General features: G+C 39.0%; 5 protein-coding genes across 5 annotated transcripts in view; 1 reads left to right on the top strand and 4 right to left on the bottom strand.

Moving 5' to 3' along the window:
* LOC141402835 (uncharacterized) overlaps positions 1-349 on the bottom strand; it is a 1,035-nt gene extending 686 nt beyond the window's left edge. The window contains exon 1 of the mRNA XM_073984829.1: positions 18-349. Coding sequence (XP_073840930.1) covers positions 18-230 — 213 coding nt within the window. The 5' untranslated portion in view covers positions 231-349. The remainder of the gene's footprint in view (positions 1-17) is intronic.
* Positions 1-6,043, top strand: part of LOC141402838 (coiled-coil-helix-coiled-coil-helix domain-containing protein 7) — a 22,398-nt gene extending 16,355 nt beyond the window's left edge. The window contains exons 2-3 of the mRNA XM_073984834.1: positions 5,719-5,817; positions 5,887-6,043. Of these exons, the coding sequence (XP_073840935.1) occupies positions 5,719-5,817; positions 5,887-5,994 (207 nt within the window). The 3' untranslated portion in view covers positions 5,995-6,043. The remainder of the gene's footprint in view (positions 1-5,718; positions 5,818-5,886) is intronic.
* LOC141402837 (distal membrane-arm assembly complex protein 2-like) lies at positions 5,975-6,960 on the bottom strand. The gene has a single exon (XM_073984832.1). The coding sequence runs from the start codon at positions 6,934-6,936 to the stop codon at positions 6,070-6,072; it is 867 nt and encodes a 288-aa protein (XP_073840933.1). The 5' UTR covers positions 6,937-6,960; the 3' UTR covers positions 5,975-6,069.
* Positions 6,816-10,857, bottom strand: LOC141402830 (uncharacterized). The gene is made up of 3 exons (XM_073984822.1): positions 7,521-10,857; positions 7,018-7,195; positions 6,816-6,924 (listed from the first exon to the last, which is right to left on the bottom strand). The coding sequence occupies exons 1-2, from the start codon at positions 10,116-10,118 to the stop codon at positions 7,142-7,144; spliced, it is 2,652 nt and encodes an 883-aa protein (XP_073840923.1). The 5' UTR covers positions 10,119-10,857; the 3' UTR covers positions 6,816-6,924; positions 7,018-7,141.
* Positions 10,518-12,601, bottom strand: LOC141402831 (uncharacterized). The gene is made up of 2 exons (XM_073984823.1): positions 10,866-12,601; positions 10,518-10,630 (listed from the first exon to the last, which is right to left on the bottom strand). Exon 1 carries the CDS (start codon positions 12,346-12,348, stop codon positions 10,867-10,869), a length of 1,482 nt encoding a protein of 493 aa, XP_073840924.1. The 5' UTR covers positions 12,349-12,601; the 3' UTR covers positions 10,518-10,630; position 10,866.

The following is a 12,601-nucleotide window of genomic DNA, read 5'->3' as shown; positions in this document are numbered from 1 at the left end:
TAAAACTTGAAACTAACCACAGTGCACATCACACGATTGTTCTGCTGTTCTTGGCATTTCTGTTTATTGGCATCAATAGAGGCAATCAACATTGGGAATACCCTGTCTATCCCCCCTTCAGCCCCTTCCATCCCTTGAGCCCCTTTATCCCCTTCCATCCCTTCATCCCCTTCCATCCCTTCAGCCCCTTCCTCTTCCCTTTCAATATCTTCAACCATGTTGTTATACATTTCAGATACTATAATGTCTTCATCAGTGTCATCAGGTGAGGTGAGAGGGGGTGATTTTGCAAGGGCTGAGGGTTTAGTTGCTGTGGTGGGTGGTGGTGGTGTCTTAGTGGTGGGGGTACTTAGTGGGGGGGGGGATTTGGCGTATATATACGGTTCATTATGCAGTGAAAAGGTGGTCGTGTACGGGGGGTTGTTGATGAAAGAAATGGTGATGGTAGTGGTAGTTGTGTAGGACGGTGACGGGGTGATGGTGTGGTGGGAAATGGTGTTGGTAGTGTACGGGCGGTACGGGAGGTTGTTGGCGTCATTTTTGGTAGTTGTGTAGGACGGTGACGGGGTGGTGTGGTGGTAAGACGGGTTGATGATGCCATTGTGAGAAATGGTGGTGGTAGTGTACGGGCGGTACGGGAGGTTGTTGGCGTCATCATTGGTAGTTGTGTAGGACGGTGAGGGGGTGTTGTTGATGGTGTGGTGGGAAATGGTGTTGGTAGTGTACGGGCGGTACGGGAGGTTGTTGGCGTCATTTTTGGTAGTTGTGTAGGACGGTGACGGGGTGGTGTGGTGGTAAGACGGGTTGATGATGCCATTGTGAGAAATGGTGATGGTGTTGGTAGTGTACGGGCGGCTTTTGATGCCATTTGAGGTGGTGGTAGTGCACGACGGGATGCATGCGCTGGTGGTGTTTTTATCCATACCAAATCGGTTTGAGTGGAAGCATTGCGGTGGGTTGCGGTGGAAGCATTTTTGGTTTGGGTGGATGAATTTGCGGTGGAAGCATTCTCGGTTTGGGTTTGGATGGATGAATTTGAGGTGGAAGCATTTTGCGGTGGAAGGTGTAGTACATTTGTTAGACTTCCATTTGCATTGAAATCTGGAAATATTATTTAACAAAAATTAGCTATTTATGTGTGACTGAATTCAGTCTAGAAATAAATGTGCCAAATTATATCGAAATCGGTTCAGATTTGGATATAGCTCCGATTTATATTTTACATATTCACAGTGGTGGAGGGTATCATATAGTCGGCCCCGTCCGACTTTGATCCTTTCCTTACTGGTTATTTATAAAAAAGCCTATAGCCAAACGATAACGAAAACATAATTATACATAATACATATACATAATATATATACATAATTCATGTAACACCGCGAAATATTCGTCGGAGACGAATACCAATCTGGTATACCAATCTTCATATCTCGACGAGATAAAGCGATTTAGCGATGTGTGTCCGTCCATTAAAAATTGTAAACAAGCTTAAGGCCGCAATTATGGACCGATTGTAACGAATTTTTTAAGGATGTTGGGTTCGGGCCAGAATAGAAATTATTAGTTTTTGGTAGTTTTTGGTGATGATCGTGAAATGTTCAGGGGATGAAATGGACCAAAAATTTTAAACAATGTTTGAGTTTATGATGAAGAAGCGTACAAACCAACGTGAAGATCAGATGATACTTAGCGGCTTAAATGGACTGAAACTTTTGTGTGAAATTGATACAAATTTCAATAACGTAGCGGTAAACAACGGAAGTAGTAGTACTACATAAGTGGGTTTCATTTTAGTTTTTGTGAACTAAATTTTAATTTCCTGCTACAAAAATGTCTTTGTCATGTTAGATAACTTTGTGGTTTTGTTCATAAGTATTATACATTACATCTCTGATATTTGATAAATAAATTTTCACAATCATTGAAAAGAGGTTCCGTGGAGAGGGATTATCAAGGGATAGTGGTATAGGGTATCCCATGGTCGGCTCCGTCCGACTATAGACTTTTCTTACTTGTTTTATAATATACTAGCAAAATCGTATTCGGAAAAGGAATAATCTATATATATAAAAGAGTAAAGTGATGATGTGATCTACAACGCCCAGACGAAACGGCTGAAGCTAGAATCCCCAAATTTTGTGTGAGGATTAGTCTTGGGGCAAAGGTGCTCGATAAGGCTGGGTTTTTGGAAATTCGTCCTAGAAGGGTACGAAAAGTACTAAAATGTACTAAAAATGGTACCATTTGTGTGGGGGCCGACTAAGAATCAACGCCCAGACGAAACGGCTGAAGCTAGAATTCCCAAATTTTAAGTGAGGGTTAATCTTGGGGCGAAGATGCTCGCTAAGGCTGGGTTTTTGGAAATTCGTCCTAGAAGGATGCGAAAAGCACTAAAATGTACTAAAAATTGTCTCATTTGTGTGGCTTTATAATCAATGCCCAGACGAAACGGATGAAGCTAGAAGCTTGAAATTTTGAGTGTAGGTTGGTGTTGGTATGTAGGCGGATTTCCCTTAACGTTTATACCCTGGTTGAAGAGAACAAACATTGATGTGTAAAAAAACATTGTTGTAGTTTGCGTGCTAAACGAACATTTCTAAAACAAACTGCAAGGATTGCAATTGTCATAGAATAGCTGATTGGCTGGATGGTTGGTTAACGGGATAACTGTTTGTTCCATGTTTTCACAATACCAAGGCTGTTAATCAGTAATTCACATATTCACTGCAAGGGATTGGACATTACACCTGCAGCAATGAAACGCAAACGTATTTTTAACTTTGCCTGAATAATTACAACAAAACACTGGAACATGAACTAAGACAGACCCTTCCTGAACTCGCGACAGGTCGCTCTGTTAAGGGGCCTATAAACCTCTCAGATTAGATTAGATTATATACTTGTAGATTATTGACTTTAGATAAACAAACATTTGTTTAGAGATTATATTGTGCTACCCTACCCTAAATGCCATGCAAACTTTTTAATTTCTATGAGAAATTTTCCTCAAAAGTTATTTAGAAATATATAGGCAGCAACATTTAAATTTTTTGCACAGATTACACATTTTCACATTTTGTGAAATTTCCCTCAGAAGTTAGTTATTTAGAAATATAAAGTTATTTAGAAATATTTTGGGCAACAGTTGCTAGACAATCATATATGTATGCACATTTCAACCGGAAAACCAATGGGAAACAACATTCACACAAGCACAATATCAACAATGCTAGCCGCAAGGAGAGCACAATATGAAAGGGAGCCGCTTAAGGGAGGTGTTACCCTTCCACTTGAACTCAATGGAGGGCAAACAAATTTAAGGTCAACTGAAAAAGCGAACTAGAAATTCAAGTGTGTCTCTCATGCATTCCATGAAAATGAAATATCATTTCAAATGTCAGACAAAACAATGGTGTGTTAAACCCAAAACTATTAAACATTATTATGTCTCGACAGGGACCCTGTCGACCCACTCGTATCAATGACTTATGTGTTGTTTCCGGAAATGCGTCCACAAATTTAAGATTTCAATATTTAAGAATTGCGAAATTGCATATAAAAATTTCCCCAAATAAAGGGACGGCATTCCCTTAAAGTTAACACCCTTGATTGAAATGCGAACTGAAGAGAAGTGTAAAGAAACTTTGTTGTGTGTTTGCGTGTTAGACGAATATTTCAGAAAATAGAATTGGAAAAAATTTAAAGAGCCATTGAAAAATGTTAGCAGACTGGATGGCTGAATGGTTGGTTAACATTTCTTCACAATGCCAAGGCTGTCAGTCATTCAAATACTCAGTCCAATACTGCTTGACTAGAGCGAAAAAATACAAAGGCAATTAAACCAATAGCCCATTCAAGCATGGTTTATACCTTGCATTCAAGCACACACTCCATTATTGCAGCAGAAACAACACCAATTTTGATTTGATAAAGCATGACGGGAAAATGTGTTGCCCGTGCCGAAATTAATGTTGACTTAATGATGACGATAAATTAAAGGAATGCGAACAAAAACACTGCTCTGTTATTTTAACAAGACCGTTTTGCAAACCGTTTGAATTCATTAAACTAGTTTTTCATAGTGCTATAGGATGGTCCATTATCGACAGAAATAGATTTAATTTGATCGATCCACTCTTGCCGTGATTATCCACGTCGAAATTTGTGAAAAATTATTGGACGAAAATGTTCACCAGTAAATTCACTTTTTTATGCAAAGTGATTTTTTAAAACAATGTGAAACTGTCCTGACTGCGGTTGAGCTAAAAACTGAAAATATATGTATGTGGGAGCTATATCGAAATCTGAAACGATTTGAATATAGTTTGGCAAATTTATTTCTACATCAAATCCGTCAAACAAAAGGAAAAGTCGGGTTTAGGCGCAACTTTGATTTATTTCTTATTGCACTGTGTCGGTCGATTATGGATAGCAAATCCAGTTGCCCACAACAAATATCATAGTAAACATTTGTCTTATCTTTCCTTTACCCACCCACCTCAGAAAATTTTTATCCCGATTCCAACCATGTATTGCTTTTGTTGCGGAAATGTATACTTCCCAAGATATGGGCCTCCAAAGTTCCACGAAGGCCCTAGTCTAAAATGTTGGAAAAACACCGCAGAAAATTATTAAAAAATACCACAGATAGTACTTTTTACACCGAATCCAACGATGTATTGCTTTTGTTGCGGAATGTATACTTCCCAAGATATGGTCCTCCAAAGTTCCACGAAGGCCCTAGTCTAAAATGTTGGAAAAACACCGCAGAAAATTATTAAAAAATACCACAGATAGTGTTGTTTATACTGATTTCAACGATATATTATTTCGTTGAAGGGTATGTATACTTCTCGAGATATAGGCCTCCACAAAAATTAAATTTAAAAGAAAATTTTGTTCCCGTTCCCGTGATGTGCACCTGTCCATAGGAGAAAGTCTTAAATTCCGGCCGAAGGCCGCCTATTTATAGAAAAATATCTAATTTAAAAGAAAATTTTGTTCCCATTCCAGAGATTTGCACCTGCCCAAAGGAGAAAGTCTTAAATTCCGGCCGAAGGCCGCCTATTTATAGAAAAATATCTAATTTAAAAGAAAATTTTGTTCCCATTCCAGAGATTTGCACCTGTCCATAGGAGAAGTCTTAAAACCCGTCCGAAGGCCGGCAATTTAGAAAAAATAGGATAGGGCCTTTGTGGATCTTTTGAGGCCCATATCTCGGGAAGTATATATTTCCGCAACAAAAGCAATACATGGTTGGAATCGGGATAAAAAGTACTATCTGTGGTAATTTTTTCATAATTTTCTGCGTTTGGGTCGGTATAGGAAAGGAGTTCCATTTTTATTTCCGCGTTGAAATTCACACTTTTTTTAGAAGTTCAAAACACATATTGAATGAAGATAGTGCTTTTCATACCGATTCCAATGAAATATTTTTGTTGCGGAAATGTATACTTCCCGAGATATAGGCTTACTTGTAGTCGAAATTTGCTCCTGTCTTAAATCCCCTGTCGATGCCGTGCTACTTACGAAAACTTACGATTTAAAGGAAATTTTTGTATTTTTTATGCGGAGGGTCGGTAAAGGAAATTTGTTTCCTTGTTGAATTGCTGTCTATAATCGAACCCTTAGTCCCATCTGTGGCCGTGCCTAAACCCGACATAGCCTAAATCTGAGTCGACTATTCATATTTAAAAATGCTTCTTTCCCCCCAAGGAACAAGAGCTTTCATACAAATGTTTGAACAAAAACAATTTTGATCGTGAAGCCTGCGAGGTTTATTTTGCAAATTATAAAAATTGCAAGGATTTCTGGGTAAGATAATTACGACAAAAATAACTTACAATAATGGCACATAACCCATATTTCCCTTTCTTTTTCTAGCACAAAATACGTTCAGATCGTCGTGCAAAAGGCATCTCTCCATATCTGCCACCAGTTGAGGAGAGAGCAGCAATAAAAGCCGAATATATGAAAACTAAACCACAATAACAATAACTGTTTTTATTTGTATAATTTTTTTCTCGTTAAATAATTTATTGTGTAAATAATAACTACTATAACTTTTTACTGTAAATTGTGTACAGAAGCTGCATTGACTATTTTCAATTTTGGTAAGGTCTCCTCCAGCATAGAGCAGGTAAGTTCATATTCCAACGATTCTTTAGGATCATTGACAATTAACAATTTCAAATTATGCAAGCGATATAGACAGGAAAGTCCTCGGGATGTACATTGTGTTCCCGAGATATCTAGTACCTCTAAATTGTGACATTGAGACCCCGAAACACGATCCAAACACCAATCATCAAAACTGAGGACATTATGAAATGAGGCAAATTTAAGATGCTGCAGCCAACGTATATTTTCCAAACCTTCATAGTAGAGACGCATATTATCACAACGTATGCCTTCCAGTTTGAAAGTTGGATCATATTTATTGGGTAATTTGAAATTTTTATCCTCATCTGCCTTAGTCCACGATTGGGCATTAACAAACTTCACTAAACCACCACGATGTAGTATGAAATGTGCTGTGGCTAGGTCTGGTCCCAAGATTTCATGACGTTCGGGAAGAAATTTTTGCATGTGTCGCTCATCATTTTCCTTTTTCTTTTCCCACATTGCTAGCCATTTTTTTGGATTCAGTTCTAGGGGTTTTTGCATCATTAATATGAAATCTGAGGTTTGTTCATTGTTGGCAAAGTATTTTAGTTTTGTTGTAACATCACCCAATTCCTCGTTGGTCTTACGCCACTTTTTTTTTTTTTTTTTTGTGCTATGAAACGATCCTCCACTTCCGCAGAGAGAGATTGATTTGGCGATCCTCAGGATACAAAACGCCAGGTTAAAACTCCAGTGATGAAATGATACAAACGCAGAGTTGACACCAAATACTGTTGAGTAAAAAACAAACGAAAGCTGCATATCCATACAGCACAGTGTCGAGTTAGAACATCATATGTATGATAGACAATATAATACATGCAAAAATACAAACAAAAACGGACTCACGAAGACCTGGTTGAGATCAAACTTATGTGTGTATAAATCGTCGTATGGGCAAAACAAAAGTTGAAAAAACAGCATACAAAATTCAGGAACAATATGACAGCCTTTACAGCAAAACGATAGGACATCATCCAAAGTCAAGCAGAGACCAAGTTACGAAGTGTGCTGGCACCATAAACGTCTGTTGGAATAAACAAAATAAAGGCCAAATTGGGGAAGGGGGTAGGAGAGTGTAAATTAGTATTGTGTGGGGTTAATAAAAAACTTAAATTTAATATCACAGATTAAGAAATCACAGATTGAAAAGTGTATGAGTGGGATTATAGTGAGATCTTCGCCTCCTTGATAAAATCAAGGAGGAGTCTGAAAGTATCAATATCTTTTGTTTTAAGAAGAGGAATAAGCTCATGGTATCTGGAAAAGAGGGTTGGAAAAGAGTCTCGAGTAGATGAAAATTTTTGACAGTCAAAGATCACATGCTGGGCATTTTCAAGAGTATTGCATACCTCACATTTGTCAGAGTTGGCGGATCCAATACGATGTAAGTAGGCTTTATCATAGGCATGTCCAATCATAAGCCTATTAATAAGTTTCACTTCCATGGGGTAAAAGTTTCCTTTGTTGAACCAGGGTTTTTCATAGACATCCTCATAGATTTGAAAGAAATGTCTACCCTTTGTCTGGGACAGCTCAATAAATTCTTCATTCCAGCAGGCCATGACTGCATTTTTGATTGCTAGCAACGCTTCCCCCGGAGTAAGGTCAGCATCAACTGGTGCACCAACTTCAGCTGCCTGTTTCGCCAAATAGTCAGCTTCTTCATTTATTTGAATACCTCTGTGGCCTGGAGCCCAAACCACATGACACAAGTTGATCAAGGATTCCTGTAAAATGTTGTGAAAATCTGCTACCAGACAGTTGTCCGAATCAGCAGCGCCAAGAGCCTTACAGGCCGCAAGGCTGTCGGTGAAGATAACAACTTTGTAGTAGCCTTCCTCCACAGCTAACTCAAGCGCCTTTCGCAGCGCGAAAAGTTCACCGAACGTTGAGGAGGTTCTGATGTTTAACTTGAACAGGAAACGGTGACCTTTTGTCACATCATATATACCACAGCCAGTACAAGACTCATTTGGCGACGCATCCGTTGCAAAGGTCGCAAAGCCACTGTTTTTATAATACGCCAATTCATTATTGTACATCGCATGAATGACGTCATTTCCCAAATCTCGCTTACTTCCAGGTAACATATCTGATCTTATGATTAGATGATCTTGTCGTGTATATGGTTTTATCCGAATTTTCCTAAAAATGTCCGCAAACTCGTGAAAAACCACACTGTAGCTCGACTTGACCAGTGGGTTGTCCGCAATAATTCCATATAAATAATTGTTTCGTTTTAAATTCTTGATAATTTCTCTCGCCGTTAGAATTTTGGCTCTATATTTAGGTGGAAATTCGCCAGACAGAACATAAGCTGAGTGATTTGGTGACGATCTGGTAACTCCCAGGGATCTCTTTATCAAACCATTTTGCATTCTTTCAATTGTTTTATTCACATACATTGGAGAGTTGGCAGTGGTGGTTCTGCCATATTCAATTTTTGATCTTACGAGACTTTTGTATACTTTTAGAGATGTTTTGGGATGCAGACCTCCCTTGACCGATGATAGGCACTTTAAAAGTTGTGTTCTATTGTTGACCGCTTCATTAATAGAAACATAGTGGTCAGCCACTGTTAAGGAGTTGGATATCATCCTGCCAAGGAATTTTAGTTTTCTTTGTTGTTGCACCGGATTGCCATCCACATATAGCTGAATCTTCTTGATACTGTTTTTTGCAAAGTACATAGTGCTGGATTTAGCTGGGTTAAATGTTAAGTTCAGCTCCGCACACTTCATTTTGAAAATTGTCGTTTTCCTTTGTAAACGTTCCATGGCCAAATCAAAATCATGATCAAAAACCATGATCAAAAAATCGTCTGCATATTGAAATACCATAGTCCTTGAGTCTTCAACATTATGCAGTCCCGCTGTATAAAGATTAAAAAGCAGAGGAGACAGACAACTTCCCTGTGGGAGGCCATCTGCCACCTCAATCTCTTCATCACCAAGTTTTAGAATCCGCTTAGAGAGGAAATTGATTATCCAATTGGAAATGTAAGGGTTTAAGTCAATATTATTCATAATCTTAGCCAAAGAAGCAATCCGGACACAATTGTATGCATTATTTATATCCAAAGAGAGGACTAGGACCTTATAGTTGTTGGCTTTAAGAAGAGCCACCCGATGCAGAAACTCATTGATACATGTGGATGTAGACATCCCACTCCTGTAAGCAAACGACCTCAATGGTAAGATGTTTTGTTTTTCAAGCTGTTCGAGAATTGAGTCTTTTAACATTAGGTTAATGCATTTGATAAACACCGATATTAATGATATTGGCCTGTAATTTTCAATTAATTCCAAATTCTTGTTTGGCTTCGGGATTGGTACTATTTTAATGATTCGCCAGCTATCTCTAATCGCATTTTCCATAAGTGCATTGGACATGGCCGTCAGTATGGCTCTCTTCGACAGCCCCGGAAGAGCCCTTATCATTTCATACGTGATGCAGTCATGGCCAGCGGCCGACCCTTTTTTCTTTTTGGCAAGGACATGCTCGAAATGATCATAGTCTAATATCACCGGATCAACATTATTGCATGGTTCAAAGGCCACCTGTCTGCTCACCATGTCCCCTGGAACCTGATCTTTAAGGTATTTCAAATAATCACAATTTCTCTCTTCATTCCATATTCTGGACACTGTAGAATCTCTGTTGCGAACATTATTGATAAAACGCCAAGTCGCACGTGAATTCGAATCCTTGTTCACATCCTCTATTCTTGCCAAAAAACTATTACTTTTTGCTTTACTGACCATATCTTTCCACTTCTCCACCTCCTCAGTGGCTTTGATAAGGTTCTCGTAGCAGGGAAATTTTCTTGCCTTTTTCACTGCAGCCAATTGAAGCCTATATTGCACCGCCAGCTGGTCATTCCACCAGTACTTGGGGGTCCTATTCCCATTCAACTTGGAGGTCGCCGCTTTTATTTCCTCATCCATTGATCTTTCAATTACTGCAAAGTCAGGTTCAAGATCTAGCTTGTTTAGGGTGTTAATCAGCTTTTTCTTATGTAGAAATCTTCCATGACGGATTCCATGGCCCTCAACCTCTACAGATATTGGAAGGTGGCCACTACCACCCCAATGCCCCTCAAGGACACACCATTGCACACGCAAACTAGCACTAACAAAGGTCAAATCCGGCACTGATCCCCGGGAGTCCCGGTTCCTTCTAAATGTAATATTTCCATTGTTGACACATACCAGATTCGCCTCCACCGCAGCAATCTCCAACTCTCTCCCTTTACGGGAAACCACATGATCACCCCAGCAGGAATTTCTGGCATTAAAATCGCCGCATAAAAGAACATTATCAAAAGACTCCAGAAACTGCAAAAGCTTGGATATTTCTTCCTTAAACTCTTCAAAGGATAGAGCAGGAGGAAAATAAACGGACGCAATAACCAGGTTTTGACGTAGATTGAGTGTCTTGACGATAACAATATCATAATCTGTAACGTAGGAAAGTTTGGCAAATTTAATTCTCTTTTTTAGGCCAATGGCCACACCACCATAACCATCGGCACGAAACTTCTGCACAAGATTGAAGTTAATAAGTTTATTCTTGTTTTTCGAATCTTCAGCAAAAATTTCGGATAGAACAACAATATCATATTGGTATTTATTCAAATAGAATTCTATAAAGTTTTTGTTACTACGAAATGATTGAATATTAAACTGAAATACCTTAACTTTGTCCATTTTGATGATTGGGTATTCCATTATTATCAAATCGATCAACAGCTACACCACATTTTTGAATTCTGGCCTGAAAGTGGCCCATGGCCTCCGTCGCCACCACATTGTTCGTTGCTTTAAAAAAGTCTTTCATGAAGTTGAGCAATTCAACTGTGATTTTTTCCAGTTCAGTGACTTTATGGTTGTCTTGCATAAACACAGGTCTTGAAGGAGATGGCTCATCAAACAATCTTTTGCCCATTGGGGCTCCAGGCCTATGGACATATGGTTTTTTCGGTTTTTTTGCAACCGAGCTGTATGTAAAAGGTGTGAGAATCTTATTGACATCATTGTCAATATTGTCCAGTTCACTTGGTTTGGCTCCAGCACTGCTCTTCTTTCCACCTGTAGAAAGAGACGGAAAATTAGTTTCATCCCATAATATTTCAAATCGATTTTGGCTATTATATGAGTCCAAGACCTCCCTTTTTGTCATCTTCTTCCTAGTCATTATCTTGTTAACCTCAATTTCCTTTGTCCATTTGGGACATTTTTCTTTCTCTTTACATCCGTGATCAGTGCCTTTGCATAAAATGCACACTTTAATTTGACACTCATTATTACAACCTTCATTGCCACACTTTAAACACCTTGGGTTAGAGCGGCAACCCATCTTTGTGTGGCCCAGTCTGCCGCAGTTAAAACACTGCCTCACCGCGGGAAAGTATGTGCTAACAATTAGTACAGTGTGATTAAAAACCACCCATGATGGGTGGTCATCCCCACAAAAACCAATTTTAATTGTTTCAGTTGGCCGAGGGTTCTCGTCTTCTCCATTCTCCCTCCTTGTGAATCTCTTAACCGACATCACTTTTCGGTCAGCAATTATTCCATTTAGCAACTCCTCCTCCGAAAAGCTTATGGGGACATTTCTAATGACGCCGTACGTCTCCACAAAGTTTTTAGGCACAAATGCCCTCAACTTCATATTTTTAAGTTTATCATTTTTGAGAAATGAGTTTGCGGACACCGCATCCTCAAAAGTAATTCTGTATAGCGTAACGCCGATGGCATCAACCCTTTTTATTTTTTTAATTTCTTCCAGCTTCAGACCTTTTATTTTTTCCATTAAGTACAACCCGTTCTTAATACGTTTGTTCTTTATTTTATCTGCCTCACTCGAATCGACAAGTACCATGAACTTACCCTCATGATCCTCTTTGTAAAAAACTGGTTCGTTGTTAAAGCGACGCTTTTTTTGTTCTTGGTTAACAGTACCTTGTAACTGTTCATCACCATTGCTATCATTATTCATCTTCTTCGCTCTATGCATAGCTTCGTCACGTACGCCATTTTCAAATACTCTTTTACTTCTTGTGCATACACCGACATTACATGCTGCTGCAGCACCACTCACACACTCACCCACATTTTGAGGTACAGACGCCGAAACATCCATAACCTCACACTCTTCGGCCATATTTGTGGCCATAGTCAAAAAATTGTTTTACCCCAAAAAGACAGCAAAAAAGAAGAAAACGCTGTGCACATCCACGTCTCCACAGCAAAAGAAAAAATTGATTTAAAAAAATGCACCACTTGCCGCTACAATCAGCTCCACAGCTACACCAATTCTTCACAGCAAAAAATTAGGCTTCACAGAAAAAAACTTTTTGTATGCTCCACTTATACACAGTTTGATGACGTCCGAACTCTACAATTGCTCAACCAGGAATGAAGTTCTT

Source organism: Musca autumnalis, unplaced genomic scaffold, assembly GCF_047663935.1.
Source record: "Musca autumnalis isolate F117 unplaced genomic scaffold, ASM4766393v1 scaffold_4, whole genome shotgun sequence".
NCBI lineage: Eukaryota > Metazoa > Arthropoda > Insecta > Diptera > Muscidae > Musca > Musca autumnalis.
Note: the sequence above shows the minus strand (reverse complement) of the source record. Positions and strands in the feature narration are given on the sequence as shown.